At 41.0% G+C, this 19377-nt stretch overlaps 2 protein-coding genes across 3 annotated transcripts in view; one reads left to right on the top strand and one right to left on the bottom strand.

The window, feature by feature from the left end:
• The window catches only part of LOC119167929 (uncharacterized), a 105429-nt gene that overhangs the window by 42368 nt on the left and 43684 nt on the right, over positions 1 to 19377 (bottom strand). The gene's annotated exons all lie outside the window — the stretch shown is intronic.
• On the top strand, positions 7942 to 16434 carry LOC142765029 (BPTI/Kunitz domain-containing protein-like). Of its 2 annotated transcripts, XM_075865577.1 has the most exons (5): positions 7942 to 8047; positions 9447 to 9629; positions 13579 to 13776; positions 15829 to 15924; positions 16287 to 16434. In XM_075865577.1, exons 1-4 carry the CDS (start codon positions 7987 to 7989, stop codon positions 15876 to 15878), a joined length of 492 nt encoding a protein of 163 aa, XP_075721692.1. In that variant the 5' UTR covers positions 7942 to 7986; the 3' UTR covers positions 15879 to 15924; positions 16287 to 16434. The 2 variants fall into 2 exon arrangements, with proteins under 2 accessions (XP_075721692.1, XP_075721693.1); XM_075865578.1 differs by lacking the exon at positions 16287 to 16434 and having other exon boundaries at positions 15829 to 15943.

The following is a 19377-nucleotide window of genomic DNA, read 5'->3' on the forward strand; positions in this document are numbered from 1 at the left end:
GTATGAAAATGAAAATATTGATGTTCATGCCTTAACCCGGAAAGAGATAAGAAATATTTTATTGGTTCCAATGATGCATGACACTTGTGTGTAGGAACTAGTAAGTAGCCTTAGTAAAGAATTGCTGAAAGTATCGCTCTCTTTATTTTATAATATCCATTTGTGTTCTAAATATATTTATGGTATTTGCTTCTAGTTTTATTACCACACGAAGTTGCATTGTTCTACTGCTTTTTTTTTCTTTTCAATAACTGTGTCGAGTGACCACTGGTGTACACAAACTCATTTTATGTTCTTAACATTATATTAATATTACAACTCATGTACACATATTGATTTTATTTTGTAATACGCTGGGTATAGTGCTTGCTGCCATGACAGGCCTTCAGGCACTCTCAAGCAGTTTGTGATAGCTTTTCGTTAAAAGGACCCCCGACAAATTGTAAAGAAAATTGTTGGAAATAAAGATTTGATTGGTGTATTGATTGATTGAAATAAAGTTTACTCATTCGATCATCCATCTATCCATACTTCACGTCTTGACCGAACAGCGGGCTGAAGGGTCACGTGAGTCCATAATGCCAGGGCACAGAACACCTACCAGTTTAGAGAACGGAAACTGTACCTTTGGGCTGTTGTATCAAAATAACATGCAAATAGGTAGCGGCGGCGTACTAAACTGCAATACCGCGAGGCCAGATGGCGCTAGTAGTACTATCATCATCAATAAACAGACGAATTTTTTTTTTGCTGCAGGTGGGGGGGGGGGGGGCGCGGCTGGTTCGCGCTGCTCGCTTCCTCTGTTTTTTTTTCGTTTCCCAATCGCGTTTCGCGTCTGTAATTATCGCCAGGGGACCTAGCTGGCCTCGACTGGCAAAAACAACGTCAATTAAGTAAGGTTTGCATCGTTTATTGCGAGTGTCCAAGACGGTACAATCAATGTATACGGTCGTGTCCGAACAAAACAAGTCACTCATACATATCGAAAGCTTTCAACTCATGTGTAAAGACTCTTGTAAGCTAACAAGCACATGCATATAACTGAACATCGTAATCGCTGAATGAACGTCGCTCTCATTGTGTTGCGGCGCTCGAGTTTAATAGCGTGGCTTCAGGAGAACGGTCCGATTCTGCCGTCAGATGCGGCGCTTGCCCCGTAGTGTTGATCTTGAAGCCAATGCATGACGTGGAATCGGGAAGGAAACTTGCACATTGCCGATAGATAGCTCGCGCAGTTAGAACAATGTAGTTTTGCTAAATTTGTTAAATAAGCAATTGCGGATGCGTGCATCTCTGAATCATTCTTGCTCTGCAATGCTACATTGAGTACTTCACAATTCTGCAATGTCGCGTCGTGTCGAGAGGGTAGGCACTAGTTTCAATACTAAGCTGTGAGCCCATATCATAGGTATTAGGTATTTAGGGGATGGGCCTAAAATATTTCAGGCTTGCTATATTTATTGTTAGAGTTAAGTTACACAGTTACCACAGCTAGAATTTCTCGTCGCAGGTAATGACCAGTCTGCTGAGTATGAAGTGAACATGTATGCTAAAGAACACTTATAAGGTGTGTGCTTACAGATTGAAAAGGCCCAATTCTAAGAAAATACGTTTCAGGTATGCATTGTACAAAATTGTTATCTGTACATCTTTGTTGGTACTCTTACATCACACTATCTGCTCAGCCCTGAGCACAATCTCTTTTTTTGCATGGGCATATCTATAGAACTTGAGTACTCTCTTGCAAGCAAGCACTCCTGAAATCAATTGGTGGTACATGATGTGAATCTGTCCGAATACTGGATCAATAAAGGTCCCATTTATTACACACTTGTAATTATGTTTACTTTTTCAGTATACTTGCGCTTGAAAATGAAGTTGCTTTCTCCCTGCTTCTTTTAGAGGTTAGGACTTGATATACGTACTATCTTGCAGTGTGGCTGTAGATAAGTGAAGATCACGTATGTTTCAACTACCTGTGCGATTTCCTAGATTTTGTTTCATGACCATAGTGCACTGAATTTCACTTCTTAGTGGTAGACACTATAGTTATGACAACTTAATTTAAACAGAAGCAGATGCGCACAAAGAAATTTGGAACGTTTTTCTGCCAAAAAAAAAAAACAGTACCACATGAAATAAACACAATCGTGCTCTTCATGACAGCATTCACATCTTTGAGGAACCTGTGCTGCAACTGCTCATCACCTTTATGATTGATTATTTTAGGAGCTTATTGAACATATGTGCAAAGCTAAAGCAATTGAGTGCAGTCTTTTGAGCTTTAGTGCATCTTTTTGTAAACTTGTATGAGCTAAACACAGTTAATTAAGACAAAACAGTTCTGGGTGTTGTTGGTAAACTGTCACAAGGCACAACTAAATGTCGGAAAGCCCGTTAATGCCCATCACTGTGGGTGTGTTCATTATGTAGTGCAAATATTAATTTCCGACAATTCTATGAAGTGATCGTGAGTCGTACAGTAGTGGGCAAATTTAGATTGATTCTGGCTTCCAGGGGTTCAAACAAATGACAATGTAGCCTCAGAGGAGACAAGACTGCTTGTCGAAACATTTGCCTTGACCCCTTATGTTAACATGTTTTTTTATATTTTCAAGCTTCCATCTTTTAAGGGTCAGTTTAGTTCACCTGCACCAATCCGAACTGGTTCACAGCTGTGCACGAAAAGTTCAGAACCTGTGCGGCAGGAGTTCAGCGGTGCGGCATCACAAGTGAATGACAAGGTGCCGACAAGGTGGAATCTTTATTTTTGTTCGCTTAATTTAAGGAGGTGCAAACATCTTGGCAAAACACGCCGCATTTATAGGTGTGGGTACAGCACCCACGTCTAATGCTATGTTGTTTGTTAAGCTGTGCGAGCGACTGCACCAAACCAGCGCCGTCAGAGCAGAAGGTACAGTGTCATGAAATAGTTTTGGTGCTGTACCTCTCCTGCGCTTTTTGAAATGAATGGCAAGATTTAGGAGATGCCATTGCTGCGCCACTGAAACGAATGGCGAGGTGCAGCACTTTGTAAAATGGATCATGTGGTGCAGGCGAATCGAACAAACCCTTAAGCACACAAGCGTCTTAGCGTTTCACCCCCATCGAAATATGGCTACAGTGGCTGGGATCAAACAGTGTGTTGTTGAGCTCAGTAGCGCCACACAATCTAACTAATAGTGTTACAGTTTCAACATTATTGAAGTGTAGATTCCATGCCACGGTAGGCAGGCAATGCTTGTAGCCAATCTAAAGCACCTCTCCACGATATGCGCGGTAAAACATTCACAAATACAGCATTACATGTGTGAAGTTAGAGACGACCTGTTGTAGAGGGCATTCAGATGTTTCAACGTGCTTGCCGAGTGGACATTCGGGGGTAGTCATCCTGTCATTGCATGGCAGTCTGGAAAAACAAGTAACATCACCAGGTATCAATGCATAAAATCAATGCATAATCAATGCATTAAATTTTTCAAAGTAAACAAATAGGCTCAGTTAATTAGTAAACAGCAGTATTTTATACATGTATGTAGTGGTACCTCATAACACGTATATCACTCAGGGCTGCTTCTTCACAAGGCATGTCATGTAGCAGGTTCCTTACCCATTGTACACATTTGCTTCCATGTCAGGTGGGCCAGGAGGCTGTGGCAGAAAAAGAAGTATTTCTCATTTATGTGACGCTTCCTTTGTCATACTATAGCTAAACCAGACATCTAATTATGTGATGTTTCTCCAGCGCAACTGCAGTAAACTATTAACTGGTAGGTTTTTTGCACTATTATATGGGCTAGCTAAGAAGACACATGCGAGGCGACAGTGATTTATTTGCCTTCATTTATCGCAACGGCCTGGTTGGTGTTACCTGGTGATAGAATTTCAGTCTATTGAGTCAGCGACTCGTTCCCACGCGAAGCCATGCACGCCGCAAGTAACGCACGTTTTTCCGGTTACAGATTGATACGTTCAACAATTTTAAAATTTAATACTGCAATGCGCTGCCACCGTGTGACGCCTACGCAGTCATTGGCAAAAAAAACTACATATGTTGAATTGAACCAACTGGCGCCGCAAGCAACAATCCGTAAAAAACTGAGGTGGTTTCTACTCACCGGCCCGGGCTTGCAACGGGCGCTCATCCGATGAAAGCTTCAACGGTCGCCTCGTTCCCCGAAAGTCACTCGAATTCCCTTCGCGAAAGCATTTGAACGAGTCAAAATAAACAGAATGAGATAGAATGTGTTTGTCGGCAGAGGCTCGAAATATTTACAGCGAAACAAAACAGTCCGAGACACCTCCGAACGTACCACGAGCCATTACCTGCCGTCGCAACCGTTGGCCGCCGCAAACTTTGAAATGAGGATAATGATGTCGATAAGCTGCTACTGACGTCGAGTCAGCAGGATCAAAAATTATTACAAAAAGTTCATGACGCAGCACATGTTTAAGAAAAACTACTTGCTAGAAGAACAAAATGTTTTTTTATGTGTAGCGGTACGCAAACATGTAGTATTTGATCATTTTAAAATAAAACTTGGCCCCAACGAAGGCGCCTCTACAAGAAAGTGCAATAGCACGAGATCCACTCTGGGTGTTTGAAGCAGAAACGCGCCGCGGTTGATTTTTTCGCACCCCCTACAAGTGAGCACTTGAACTTGAAAGTTTCCGGGGCCTTTAGGTCAAGGCCTAGTCTTATCGCGTCTTGGCTTAGCTGGACTTCAAATAAAGGTGTTTTGTTTATTCAGTGCTGCTAAATTTATTTATGGGCTCATGCGACCGCAGCTCTATCGGTAATGCACAGTACTGTGAAACACCCCATGACAGCGGCGCCCATACAGTCATCTATAGCCACTCCATTTCTTTTTTTTTTTCATTACAAAGTAGACCTCAAAAAACTCCCTCCATAATGTAACTTTGAGCAAGCACCGAATCGTTCCCTTCGGATGTGGTCGAGTAAAAAACGCATACTTCAGATATTTTTAGCCGTTATATGAATGTCTATAGGACACCATTCACGTGCTTTGCGGCACTGTGATTTAGCTAAAGAAGTGTCATGTTATAAAAAAAATATTGCTGATGTGCTTTTGACTTCACGCATGAGTGTAACACAAGTTGTTACTGCCTCTCAGCTGAAACTGCACATACTCGTATGGGGTTGATCGAAGAACGTAGGAACATTTCTCTCGTTGAAGATACTGAAATAATTCCGCTAGCTATTATGTATTCTCTGAAAACATTCACAATGAGTCTTGTCGTTTAATGTTAGCATTGAAAGTACCGTAATTGCTCTTTTTAGATTCTAACACAATTTTTTGTACTGCTTAGTAAGCGTCAATTCATTGTTCCTTTATACCAGGAAATAAACGGAGATAGGTTTAAACTACTGCAATAAATCTCGTGCTTCACTGTTATCTGAATATATTGCGCTCTTGAACACGCGGCCTCACATAAACGAGACGAACAATTAGCATTGTGAGCGCTGGGCGCCACTGCTTTTCTTGACGTTCACTTTGCACCACATGGTTGAAAAATTAGTATTAAAATCGCTTCAATCATCTCTTTTCACGTTAAAAAATTATAATTTTACTCTGAGTTTAGGATAATAATTCATAAATATTCCTGACAATGAAATCAGCCTACTGGCTTTATAGCCTGCCTCACGGTTTCTTTTTTTGATGTTGCCTAAATGTTTTATCGGAGCAGAGGTGTCATTAGGCAGTAGTAAATTTTTTATCGATACCGAATGAGTTATTTAAGTGATAAATTTTATTGATGGGTTGGTTGATTTTTCTTCAATAAAAATTGTATGCAAAAAAAATCGTGGTTTTATTTGTGGTCTGAAGCAGTGAATGTTATTGCAAAAAATGGGAATGTTACAGGAAGAACGGCAGGGCGCTAAAAACTTGCTGCGAGCTGCTCATACACAAACAAGCGCACCCGTAAAGAACGCTCAAGTATAGCTACATCGAACGAGCGCAAACTGTCTCATGTTCTCACTCCAACTAGCCCATACCTTGGCTTCTGTAGCTAGCAATTCACTTCGTTCGCAAACGCAGCCGCTGCATCTACCCGTGACCTTCGTGCGGGTTTAAACGCGAACTTGGTAGTGAGAGCAGATGACGTACAGAACTCTTCCTGAAGGGCTATGCATCATAAGCGATAGCAGCCTGTAACTCTAAAGACAAGTCCTACGCACACATCCCAGCTGTGGCACAACACTAGACAGTTTGGGGAATGGAGAACGAAGATATTGGCAGTGGCGTGTGAAGCCACTGTTCACGCACGCGGCTGGCTTCGACTATGGTCACTAAACTAAAGCTTCACTGGGATCTAGTTGGTACATATTGTTGAGCCAAGATTTAGAACACGAATGCACTTCTGTGTACTTCTTAGTTCCTTGATTATTTTCCCTACACCTACTATGTGTGATTTTATGCTTTCCCGTACCTCACACACTTTCCCTAGAGCTGTTGTGTGGGTATGTGCGGTTATGTTGTTTTAGGTTTCTATAGACATTGGGGTTTGAAAGAAAAATGCAGTTGTTAGTCAGCGCTTGAGACCAACGTTTCTTTTTTGTGTTTCTTGGTGAACGTCTTGTGCGTTGGCGCTGTAATGTTAGCTTGACCTTTCTAGTCACAGTGTAAAATATATTCTGTAGTTCTTGCTCCGGCGTCTTCTTTCTTCCTTCATTTTACATAGGTCTGCAACAGCCGAAATTGTACCACTCACTAGGACCAAAAAGTGCCACAAGACTCTCTCCTTTGCCCCTGGCCGATTGGCAGCAAGTCTGCTCTGTGCAACTTTGTTTCAATTTATTGCTCTCTCCCTCTTTCTGTCTGTCTTTCTTTCTTTCTCTCAGCCTTTTAGGGGCGAAGCTCCTTAGGGCGTGGGCTGTGCGTCCCCTGTATGTAGCCACCTCTAGTTTAGTTCTTGCAGTGTTCACTAGATGGCGGTACCGTCCCCTGTATGTAGCCGCCTCTAGTTTAGTTCTTGCAGTGTTCACTAGATGGCGGTACCGTCTCCTGTATGTAGCCACCTCTCGTTTAGTTCTTGTAGTGTTTACTAGATGGTGGTACTTGTAGCTGATGATGAAAAGATGCAAGATGTTATAAACTAGAAAGCGGTACTTGTAGTTGATGAAAGACGCGAGATCTTATAAAATAGGAATGATGTCACCTATGGCGCGTGTCATTGGTTGAAGGCAATCGTTCGATTTAGTGCGGCGACGTACGCTAGGGGGAGCGATGTAATAAAATCGAGTGGGCAAAATGTACAGAGGATTCATTGTTTACCAGGTTTACCTCCGGAGCTTCGCCCACTCATCATCATTCACTTCGTGGATATGGCGGCACTTTTTTTTTGCCGGTCACATAGAAATTGCATCGGATGCCAAGGAAATTGGTGCACTAATTTCGGGAGTGATACAGACGAAGACGATGACGACGATGCAGAAGAGGACAAAAAGAGCTGGTTGGGGTTGAAGATGATAACCTGTTCGCTCTGCACGTAGTGGTGGTCGTCTCCGACAACTTCACGGTTAGTAACAAGAATAATGCACAGTGAACAATATGGAAGTTAGGCGTAGTTTATACAATGTGATAAATAAACAAAATGGCCATAGTAACCAAAAGTCATGAAGTTCTAAGCTTGCTGCAGTACATACATTGTTCCTTAAAGGAGGTGGCAAAAAGTGATGCTTGCAAAGCAGGCACAATCAGCTATTCTTTTGGATCACGAACATTGATTCTTCTTCGAGAGATGCGTTAAATAATTTGAGTAGGGGGAAAAGCAACATAATCTACTATACTCTGCTTAGTCATAGTACATATTGAACATAGAGATTTCTGTAGTGCCTTTGTGATATGCACGTTCTGGAATATAAATAAAACAATAACTGACCACATGAAATCCTTTAAATACCTAGAAAAGCCTGACATTAAGCAAAGACGCGCATTGGGGCCACCAAGGCGGTCCACCACGATGAGTTACCTGACATCTGCAGTAGTCCTATTCATTTTAACATGCGTATTTCACACCCACGGTAAGCAAGCTTCCCCAAAAATTCTCGCATTAGAATTTCTAAGCTTTAAATACTATGGAAATAAGTAGTTGGTAATTATTTTCTTGCACACCTGAAATCAAGTTTGATAGTATGATTATAGTATAACTGCTGCAAAAAAGCGTATGATAATTTAAAAAAAACAGATATGGGTAGTTAACTGAAAAAACAAAGAATTTAACAATTCAGCCATGAATTTTACTTGTTTTCGAAAATAGAAGTATACGTGAAGGAGGAACTGATGCATAGTAACTTTAACATTCACTTTGTGCGACAAATATGTTTATATAAATACAAATTACGTAAGTATGAGGTAGTACAAAACCCAAATGGGGGTCTTACATGGCGATCTGCGTCTGAGGTTGAATTGATCCACGAGGACTGCCCTGTGACCAAACCAAATCCGACATAGGAGGAGTGGAGCAGAGATAGCCTTAACCTATGCGGTGATATCACTCCGTACAGTAACTGCAGCCCCACCCTAAGCTCAACAGAGCCCATTCTGTTCAATGACGGCAAACACAGACACCTGTACTAACTCCGTCCGTATGAATCACATTTAACCAGTTCCATACGCTGAACCCGGGCATGTCCTGCACTAACATGGCCACACTAGTTAATAAATATATGGGTGTGCCGAACGCTAACTACCAGAGCTAGCGATATAGCTTCCGATGAGGACAATTAGGGGCGTTGTATAGGGCCGCGCCGAGAGTTTCAGGACTACTCTAGGTGATACGGGAGGTCACAAAAGCAGTGAGCCATTGTCTCTCGACCAGCTCCTACGGAACCGAGCCCGGAAACCTCCAGGAACTCAACAATGTTACTTACTTAGTCGCTCATTCCGTTGACGGTATACTGCCTTACTAGGGGGTGGGTGGGAGGCGGGCATGAATTTAGTTCACCAGCTAAAGAAGTAGTTTTCTTTGTCACCATCTTAACAAAGACCATTTCCAAATGGTTAGTCTACAAGAGGTTTGTGTGGCACGTCAATGTTTGTTTTGACAATTTTTCCGTCGTGTGCACTATGTGATGTACGTGTCGCGCACGACGAAAAAAAAAAGGTATTTGAAAGGAAAGCATGTCAATGACCCGACCCTGTTCTTATATCTAGTAATTACTAGCGTTTGTCTATTCAAGCTAGACACTTTGAGCGTGAACTTCTTTAAGGAAAAGGTATTTGAAAGAAAAGCATGTGCCTGCCCCGACCTTGTTATTGTATCTAGTAATGACTCGCGTTTGTTTAATCAAGCAAGGCACTTTAAGCGTAAACATGTTTAAGGTGCTCGAAGTTCTCTTATTGCGTGCCTAACGCAGCTCTCAACATGTATCACAGTGATTAAGCTTTATAGACTAAACGCAGTTATTATGACATGTTTAGAAACCAAAGCAAGGAAACCAGCTGGTTGCAAGCTGCCCGCTGAAACAGGTCCTTGTAAAGCCAGCTTTAAGGCTTGGCATTATGATTCAAAGGAACGGAAGTGCAAGCCTTTTATCTATGGAGGATGCGGAGGTAACGGCAACAACTTCGAGACAAAGGGCAAATGCGAAAGTCGATGTGGATGTAAGTACCATACTTTTCTCAATAATGGTGTAACACTGCAGATAACAAAACAGCTAGGTGGACGAGTTGTTTTTTATTGGTCTGTAACTGTAATGAATAAGTTAACGATTAATGATATGCTTTTAGAGGTTTTCCAGTGTTCAGGCACTTTTCATCTACGTGCACACATTGTCTGTATCTTTTCAACATGTATTATTATTCGAGTGTAATTTCTATTTGACTGTCCTGTGAAGCACGTGATGGTGGTGTTCCAGATAGCCAACGCTGCGGAGAAAGCTTGACTCCAACAAAAACTTTCCACACTTAAAGCTGGTGCGCAGAAGTTAAATAACAAAAAATACAGTTTCCTTGATAGGTTCGTTTGTGAACTTGGGGTACCGCAGCCGTAAGTAAGTACTTCGAGCATTAGACACCGCATCCATGCTTAACCAATGTTAACTGAACTTAAGAATAAGAATGTGGTCTAACTATTCAAGAGCAATTGGGAAGCAATGCAATCACTATGGTAGCTTGAATAGAGTATTTAGTGTTGGCCGCCGAAAGGCGTTACAATGAAAAAAGTGTAAACTTTATGGGAAGAATGGCCGATTTCAGAAACATCTTGGCTTGAAGAAATTTGAATTCTCAATTCCCAATTGATGGTTTCCATTACCGTGTTACGGTGCTTTCGTCGGGCCGTTCGAGAGGCTGACGAATGTTGAAAGAGCATGAAAGACGCCACAACGATTAGGCACGAAAACACCATTACGGGGACAGTCGCTATCTATAATAAAACATAATGAATACGACACAAGAAGCTTTGTGTAATCCAAAAAAAGACAGAAAAAAACTAGCGGGAAAAAGAATGCTTAGCGAAAAAAAAAAGATGGGTAACCATAAATATATCTGGCTTGCTACCTTGCTGTAGTACGGGAACGTAAAGTAAGAAACACAAAAATTGAGAAATGGTTCTAGTATAAAGAAGAAAAAAAGTTCATATCTTCATCATAGGAAGTAGTACATTACGAAAGTAAAACCTATTTAGACGACACCGTGAGATACTTGACGTACGTATAGAGTCACCATTTCACGTCGGTGGTGCGAATATGACTGACGAAAAAAAAATAACCTTCGTGAGGAGACGTCACACATGATGCCATTATGACTTCGCAGATCACAAAAATATGCGATATCACCGTCACGTCACCATAACGTTACTGTAAGGTCATATCACGGGATGTCATTTGATGACGTATTGACACGCCATCAATCAATGGTCAAGTGTGGGCCGATCCAGAAGGCAGTGCGAAACAAGATGACGGGCAGAAAGCATGTCGAATGTGTTCCGAAACCAGGCTATTTGCGAAATTTTTTTTTAAAGGATGGGGGCTGAAGGTTCGAAACACAGACTCAAAAGAAACAAAGGAATAAGATTGCTTTCACCATCGAGTCGACAGAGGCGGAGGAATATCAGACCTTGCGATTTTTTATTAGTCGTGAGTGAGCCTAGAATGTAGCATAAAACACATGCGTGTGCAGGTGTTATCTTCAATAATCCGTTTAAAATACCAATACGTTTGCACTGCAGTGAAGCCCAGCGGAATCATAGCATCAAAAAATATCAACGACGTGCAGTGCCTAAATGCCTGTACAACTACTTGGGGGCGTTAAAATCAGTGAAAAAAATTTATTCCTCTGTGACCAACAATCTTAAATAATACCGCTTTGCGAAAGAATCACCATGAGATGTATATTCTTTGGTGTCAGAAGCGTTCTATGGCAATATTCTATTTCATATGAGGTTTATATCAATGAACTGAGAGTAAAATAGGGGTGATGTTGTTCCATACACTTCAAAGCAGCCTGGTTCAGTAATCAGTATGAGTATGCAGCCATAACATGCGGAATCCTCACTGAGTTCTCATACTTGCAACTAAGTTAACTTGCATGGTTTTGGCTCTCTAGTTTGAACGCCACTGAACTTTGCTTCGTCTGTTTTGACAAGACGGAGCACAACAGCATACGTAATGAACTTGGGCAAAGACAGCGATATAGCAATTAATGTGCCGACGCTGTAGGAAAAAGTAAAAATAAAGCCACTGTGATTGTTGGAAACTTCTTACGAGCAAAAAGAAAACCTCCATAGTCACCTTTAAAGGTCACATAAACTGGTGATTGAAGTTTCACTTCTATTTGCGTTCAGGTGACCTAAGTCAAGTTGAACAAGCCTGGGGTAAGCACAGTACTACTAACTAGAAGCTTCTTAGTGGAAGCCTCTATCTAAGTATGAGCTCACCTCAGTCTCACGCACAGCAATACTTTAATAATCCAGTGACAACAGTGGCACAGAGAAGGAGGGGCTATATAAAACTAATATACACAATGCAAGTAAAAGTCAGAGGTTTATATTTTCGTAGCTCAAACGAGGATAGCAAACTTCGAAACATCACCGCTGGCCTTTATTTTTCCTACGCAGGAACGCAATATATCCTAGTTAGTGTGTTAATTAGAGGCTACATTATCGGCTTCTACAACAAATACTCAGGTGGTCTGCTTTGATACATTTGCAGAGGATGGAAAAAGAAAGGTAGGAGCACGAGCACCAACAGTGAAAACCACTGTGTCGGCCCAACACGTCAACAAGTCTCATTGCTTGCGTGATATTAACGCAAAATGTCACGTGTGGAGCCGACATTGCTGGATTCGAAACGGGTTGGCTTGCAAAGGCTGGCTACGCGACCTCATGCTTCTTTCTTTTTCCTTTTGCTCCATGAGTATACACAGCAAAAATTATTTTAGCAAACTGCCTTAATTTGCAATGTATTGCCGGAACGGTAAATTTTTTGCGTTTGAAACATTCTTTTTCTGCACTTGGTAGATGTCCACTGCTTGATTGTCTTAAACCTATCTGTGATACCAAAAATCATAAAAACGTTGGCAGACAATCCATGCAAGAGCTTCCTGCTATAAAAGTGCCATAAGCACAGAAATGAAATAAATTGAGTTTGGTCAGCATTGTAACCGGAATGGCAGGGTACAGTAGGAACTTCTATTTCAAGTATAGTTGTGCCATTACTGCTTTTGAAGTTCACCTACAGGTACGTTTTCTTGCTATGCATTGACTTTGCGCTATAATTTTTTGTTTCAGGAATAATTTTAGATCTATCTCATGCGTGCGAAAAAATTACGTTACATAATTAAGGAGCACAATTACTAAATGCTAAACTCTAACAAATTTTTAAAACTACGCAGAGGGATTTGCTCTCTTGGCGTGGAATGAACCATTTACTTTTCTCTCACACCAAAACAATTTTACTGGCATGCATTATACAGGTTGCAACTCGCCAAAGAAATTATTCCCCCCCCCCCCCTCACACAACACACAAAATTGCGAATGTTGCTTAACCAATCTGGCATATTGTTTGTGCTGCCTGTCAGAAAACTGACATAAACGGGAACGCGCCAACTAAAGGAGGTAAGCCTCACTAGGCACCAATCTTACACTAAAATTAAAGAAGGCAACAGTTGTTCGAACAAACAGTTGTAAAGGTATGGCAGCAAGTTGAACACACGGCGTATGTACTACGAGACTACGAGAGAACGCGAAAGCCAGCGGCGGCCGCAAGAGGACGCTGAGGCGATCGAAGACCTACCCCAAGGACGACGTGCCCGTAGATACATGCGAGGTGCTAACGTTTGTTTTGTGCGCGGGCTTAGGGTTTCTCGTGCCGTCCATGTGACTGTACGTGGTTCACTTCGAGCCACAGCACACTGAAAATCAGCACAGAAACACCTTAACCTCACCAAGATAAAGCCTAGCAACGTTTTAAAATCAACCTAGAAAGAACTCGCATCTGTTTGCTAAGACCTACAAGCGACCTAGAACAATCAGATAAGTTTACAGAATAAGTTGATATTGAAATTTCGAGCCCTGAACGACTTATTGCAAGCTCGGCCTACTTTTTTACAGGGAAATATAGCGAAAAAACTGATAAATGCTTCTTGCGCCCGAAAGAAGAAAAGAGCTGCCCTAATAGTTCTGCGGTGACGGCCACAAGATGGTACTACAGTCAAAATGCAGAGAAATGCAAGCAACGAATTTTTAGAAGTTGCTCAAGAAATCCAAGTGGGTTTGCTACTTGCACTGACTGCTTGAATCGTTGCCGTCGTAAGTAGCTTTCTTGTTTACCTCGAAATATTTATTTTCAGCAGTGAATAAAAAGCTCGCGTTATTTATTTCTATTTAACGCTCCATTCAGCCATCGCACATGAGTAATAATAATAATAATAATAATAATAATAATAATAATAATAATAATAATAATAAGTAAATACATTGTTTTAGAAAAACAGCCAACTGACCATTACCTTATGACTGCATTCATCTTATTATTTCAAGAGTACGAAACTCATATCGAGTGCATTTCCTTTTCTTCACATTAAGCCAACTCTTCGTAATCTTTCATGCATTAAGCGTAGGGCAGGTACACGACAATCCACTGCCTTACGTTGCACGGGTTAATAACCATTTATCTAGTAATAAAATACAATGATGCCAGTTACCTAAATAACTAGTGTTTAGTGAAACACGTTTCCACTTACGTGAAAAAAATTTGGTGTCATCCACCTCCAAGCGCGCTTACTTTTATCTAGATCATGTACACAAAGCTTTATCTCTATCTCTCTATCTCTCTATCTTTACCTCTATCTCTTTATCTAGATCGTGTACACAAAAAACAGTAGAACGACCTGTCTTTGTGTTTCCAATTTCGTTGAATTACGCAAGGTGGATTTAGTCCTGAAGAGCTTTTCCAATCGATAGTGCAGAAAAGTAGCATTACAGAAGTAAAAAAATCACCCGTCGGTAAATAAAAAAAAGTAGATGTTAATCGCTGTAAAACCTCAGCAAAAGTCTGCAGATGTGATGTAAAATATGATGTACAGCATGAAGGTCTGTACGCCACGTGGGCTGAAAAAAAAAAAACAGGGAACTAAAAGCGATGTCCCGAATTGCTGGGTATGGACGGCTATGATGAAACGTGAGTGCTGATGTCATGTCGAGACACAAGTTACCATTGAAACGCCGGTGTTGTCAACGGGCTTGGTAGCCCACGATGTGTCGAAAACTATTATACTAACAAAAACAAGCCCATGTGCTTCCTAACGATTGACACAAACACAAAATTTAAAACATAAAAAAGTACTCAGTGAACGTTTCTCTTCCTTGAAACTTATTCACAAGATGCGGAATCTGCCGAATTTTTAATTAAAAGCCCAAAAGTGTTTTATGACGGGAGTCACCAAGACTTCAGTAACAAATTTCCGTCACAGAAATGACGTCAAGCAAAACGCTCAATCAGAAAACAAAGAAAAAAATGTTTCAGCGGTAGTCAAACCCACGACCTCTCGATTCGCGACAGCACACGTCGGGCACGCAGCCCACTGCGCCACATCCAGATACTCTGACAGCTTTACAAACGCGTCTTTTATGTCTCACACTGGCATTTTACGGTGTTACAGTGCAAATTTCGCAAGACTAGATCCGCCGACAACCTACAAATTAATAAATCCTAAATGCTAATACTATGTCTGAGACTTTTTGTAAGGCGTTAGAGCATGCAATATTCCATTGTTCACAGTATTCCGATTGTGTGAAGGCCGGTTGTTACTTTACTGTTCTAACACGCTTTAATAAACATGTTAGAGCGATTTCTTACCTGACGTGAAGCTTGCATGAGGTCAATTTGCAATAGAGTTTCAAGCCCTGGCGTTGCTTAGTGGTAGAACACGAGGCTGTCACGCTGAAGGCCTAGGCCTAATTCTAATTCTGTGCAAGCGATTTCAAGGTTAGAAGCACGTCATTAATTTGTATGCCTCAGCAGTTTATTGGAATATGGTTGTTCTACTGAGGCTTTGAGAAGCTGTTTTTTGGAAAAAAATGATGTAGCTCTATGAGGAAACATTGGTGAAATTTCATAATATTTCTACACTCAGTATTGCATAGCACTGTTCATGCATCAAAGTTTATGTACATATATTATCACTTTCGTATTACTTGTGCACATTTAGTCATTACACCTATAAAAAATGCAATGCGATCAGTTCATAAGAACTGATAGAACGTAAAAAAAAAACGTGAACTTTCTTTAACTTCAGTGTGGAATAAATGTCCTGACCCACGTAGTACTTTTTACAAGCATGTCTTTATTTTCTTTTTCAGACCACATGCTAGTCCTTCAAGTTTGTGCGGATGCCAATGATCCTAAATAGGACCTTTTCAACGGCTTCAGGCGGTGAAAATGAAAAGATACATAAAGTATGATTCATTAACATGATATTGTCGAGCTCTTTTCAATTAACTTTTATAAAAAGTAGAATTGATATTGCTTACGGAAATATGATAGCGAAGGACTTCACTGAATGCGCCAAGGGCTATAAGGTATGCCGTAAAAGTTATTTTCATGACTCAGCATGATTGAGCAATAGAATGGCGAGCTTCGTTTACAAAAACGCTGAGATAAGATTGTTCCCTCTATGTCGGTAAAAACTACTGTAGGCACTTGAAGAACATTAAAAAAAAGAACATAGAAAACAGTAGTGTAACCGAATATAATCTCAATTAGCGTTATTATATGTCGAGATTACTGAAAGGTGCTTGAATGTTTTTTTTTCTCGCAGACTTTTTTGACAGCCTCGAGCTTTGAGCTTGCCCCTTCGTTGCTGTGGGACGTAGAGAGGCGTTGGATTGAATTTTAGTTGTTTCTAGGAAGCTTTGAATAAAAATGGTAGCGCAACAGGCTAGTATATGCTATCGCTCTGACCAACCTCTCAGCCTTTCTGCAAATAAAACTCTCTCTCTTTAGTGCTATTGGCACGTGCTCTTATGGGCTTGTTTTCAGCATTAGGTTCAGCCAGGCGATTGTGCAGCCTGGCGAAAATTTCAGAAATACGAGGCCGAACCACCAACAGCCACAACAGCGCTGGCAGCTCTGCCACACAAGATAGATCTCGGCCTCTACTGTGAGCATGCTCCAGATCACCGTACCGATCCCACTCACGATCACACTCACCTAAAAGAGTACAAAAATAGCACACTTTCGTGGTGGTGGCTAGTGCCCGCTGATTTCTATCAACTTGCCTATTACACAGATGCCTAAACGAAGTTCGTCATTAGCTGTGATGGCAGTTATGAAGCACGAGAAGTGGTAGCCCATCATGAGAGAATTAAGACATACCAAATAGCAGAAAATATGTAGTTGGGGAGATGAGCTAACCAACAATTTATTTTAGAAGCTGGCTCCTTCTGCTCGCGGCTTGTTCTATTTCGCCGGCGTGCAAACCAGTGAAGTGAAGAATAAAAGGTAGGGAAGAGGAAAGTGTGTCGTGGTAGTCAAGAGGTCCCCTCAACAGCGCTGCACGGTGATAGGTAGAGGAAAAAAGGAGGGTGTCAGTGCTGTCTATAAACATGAAAAAAACATATATGCACATCCTTAGGACTCCATGTCATGTACATACGTCATGAAGAACATCCTTGAAAGCGCCCGCGGTTGATTATGGGCGTATGATGGTTAATTACACACTTTACGTGAATGCTTCCTGTTTTTGTGCACGCTTCACATAAAGCACAAACATGAACTGAACATGCGATCACCACGGATGAAGACAAAATAGCTTATTGTCTTTGGCACTCTGAGGTATAATCTCACAAAGTGTGAAAAGAAAAAAAGATATGTGTACAAATATAGAAGTTTTTCTCCAAATATACAGCAGTGCATCATATCATGGCGGTCACCCTTAAGCAGCTATGCAGAAAAGAAAAACATAGCCTCTGTGGATATTCTTGGTTTTTTTTATAGTTTTCAATGCTTTATTTCTAAATTGCACAGATTTATTCGTAGATTTTGTTAAAAATTTTGGCCTGTTATTTTTTTTTGAGACAGTCGGTCGACATTTGCAAGACAAAGACTGATCCCCTTAATGGCTTTTGAAACAGTACAGCAAAATATATTGTAAAAGATGCAGCTAGAAAAAATATAACATAAAAAATTAACCAAAATAGCCTGCATTCTAACTAATGACAACAAAAAGAGAACACGAAAGTCAGAAAGAGCATGTCTTCTGTGTATTTTGTTTACCCTGCAACAAAACTCTCCTCAAGAATACTGCTAAGTTGCACATTTGCGGAATTTACTCTTTTACACAGGGTTGTTTTACAAATTGACATTGTCTACTTACAAAATGTAATGTCGGAGCTCATATTTCTCTACAATAGGTTATTACAGTTTACGGTAGTGGATCACACTTTTTTTCATATCCACTGTGGCTCAATAGATGATGTTACATGCGTGAATAAAAAACTGCCAGCCAATGCGTTAATGATCTGGTGTTATATGCACGCGTTTAAGTACATCTGATTGTACGTCACACGAGGCTTATAATAGCAAAGCTCTGTAGGTATTTCTGAACGTGTGTTATAGGTATGTGATTTAGCAAGCACACTTCATCGCTGTTTTTACTCACTAGTTAAAGTAAACTAGAGAAGCATCTACTGCCCCACTATCTTCATTTTAGACTATGCAACACTGAAAACAGTGATTTGCGCCTACGCGTCATTACACCCAAACAAAATATAAAGGTTTCACTTGTACACAAAGTGTATTTGCTTATGACCAGATTGAGCATAGATATTGGGGTTCTACACTTTCTTGTGGAGTCCCTCTAACAGACACGAAAGCGCGTCTCCCTTGCGCGCGCTAGCAAAACGCAGGTGCCTGACGTTGCCTTTCCTTCGAGGCACAGAAAAGCAATGTTCCAAATATTGCTTGATTGAATTATTCAATCAGACAGCCTGCCTCTAGGTATCGCAACGATGCACTGCATGACGAAAAACTTGATGAGTGCCATCTTTAGCAGGATGCTCTCGCGAATTGGAAAGTTTGGGAAGTGTAGAGAAATGATGCCTCAGTGTAGTTTTCCTAAATAATCCTCATTCCTTGGTGTGTGGTTCCCACCTTATTTCGCCGCTTCAATTCCCGACCTGTCCACAACAACGTAATCGTGAGCTTTTCGCTCTGCCATTTCGACTTGCTGGCTTGCTGGCAAAGGTTATGCAGCTACGACTTCTACTCCCAGCTTCTATCTTCATGTGGTTGCCTTCGACAAGGCGCAGTGCAGTATTTATCAAGAATGGCTCATGCCACAAACTTTTTATTGCGCTAAATAATACAAAAATGATGCAAATAACAATCATCAGACATTTCCTTATCCCCGAGTAGAATCCGAACAACGCTCTTGAATTGCACACTTTTTCTCCATCACAAAATAGTCATGTACGATGCAGCACTACGCAGTAGATCGTACAAGCGTTATCTAAATGCGGTAAACACAACCTGCGGCAAACCCAACCTGAATAATATTGTCACGTGCTCGGGTAAAGAAAGATGATAATAGTTGTGCATGTGCTATGAAGGACTATCGAAAGAACGAAGAAGAAGAACTTGCTGGCACGTTCTATCAAAAAAAAAGAGACTGCCTGCTTACTTGCTTGTGGTATCTTTGTCTCCGCGGTAAGACCTCTGTTTTGACGTCATCACAATATCACAAGAGCAGGCAGATACAACTTCATGAATCGTCAGCACCAATTTTTGTTCGAAGCCTGATACGTACCACAGATATTCTCTGTTAACAAACCACAAGCTTCTTCCACCGCTTAGCGCTTGTGAGTCTAAAAAAATCATAGATTCAAATTGATGAGTATACGATAGCATGA

The sequence above is a fragment of the Rhipicephalus microplus genome, chromosome 6, assembly GCF_043290135.1.
Source record: "Rhipicephalus microplus isolate Deutch F79 chromosome 6, USDA_Rmic, whole genome shotgun sequence".
Lineage (NCBI taxonomy): Eukaryota > Metazoa > Arthropoda > Arachnida > Ixodida > Ixodidae > Rhipicephalus > Rhipicephalus microplus.

Bases quoted from the DNA above. Each gene is read 5' to 3' on its own strand.
- LOC142765029 (XM_075865577.1), top strand. From the start codon at position 7,987: ATGAGTTACCTGACATCTGCAGTAGTCCTATTCATTTTAACATGCGTA. The intron at 8,048-9,446 runs GTAAGCAAGCTT...TGACATGTTTAG, and splicing joins ATGCGTATTTCACACCCACG to AAACCAAAGCAAGGAAACCA. The intron at 9,630-13,578 runs GTAAGTACCATA...ACTTTTTTACAG, and splicing joins ATGCGAAAGTCGATGTGGAT to GGAAATATAGCGAAAAAACT.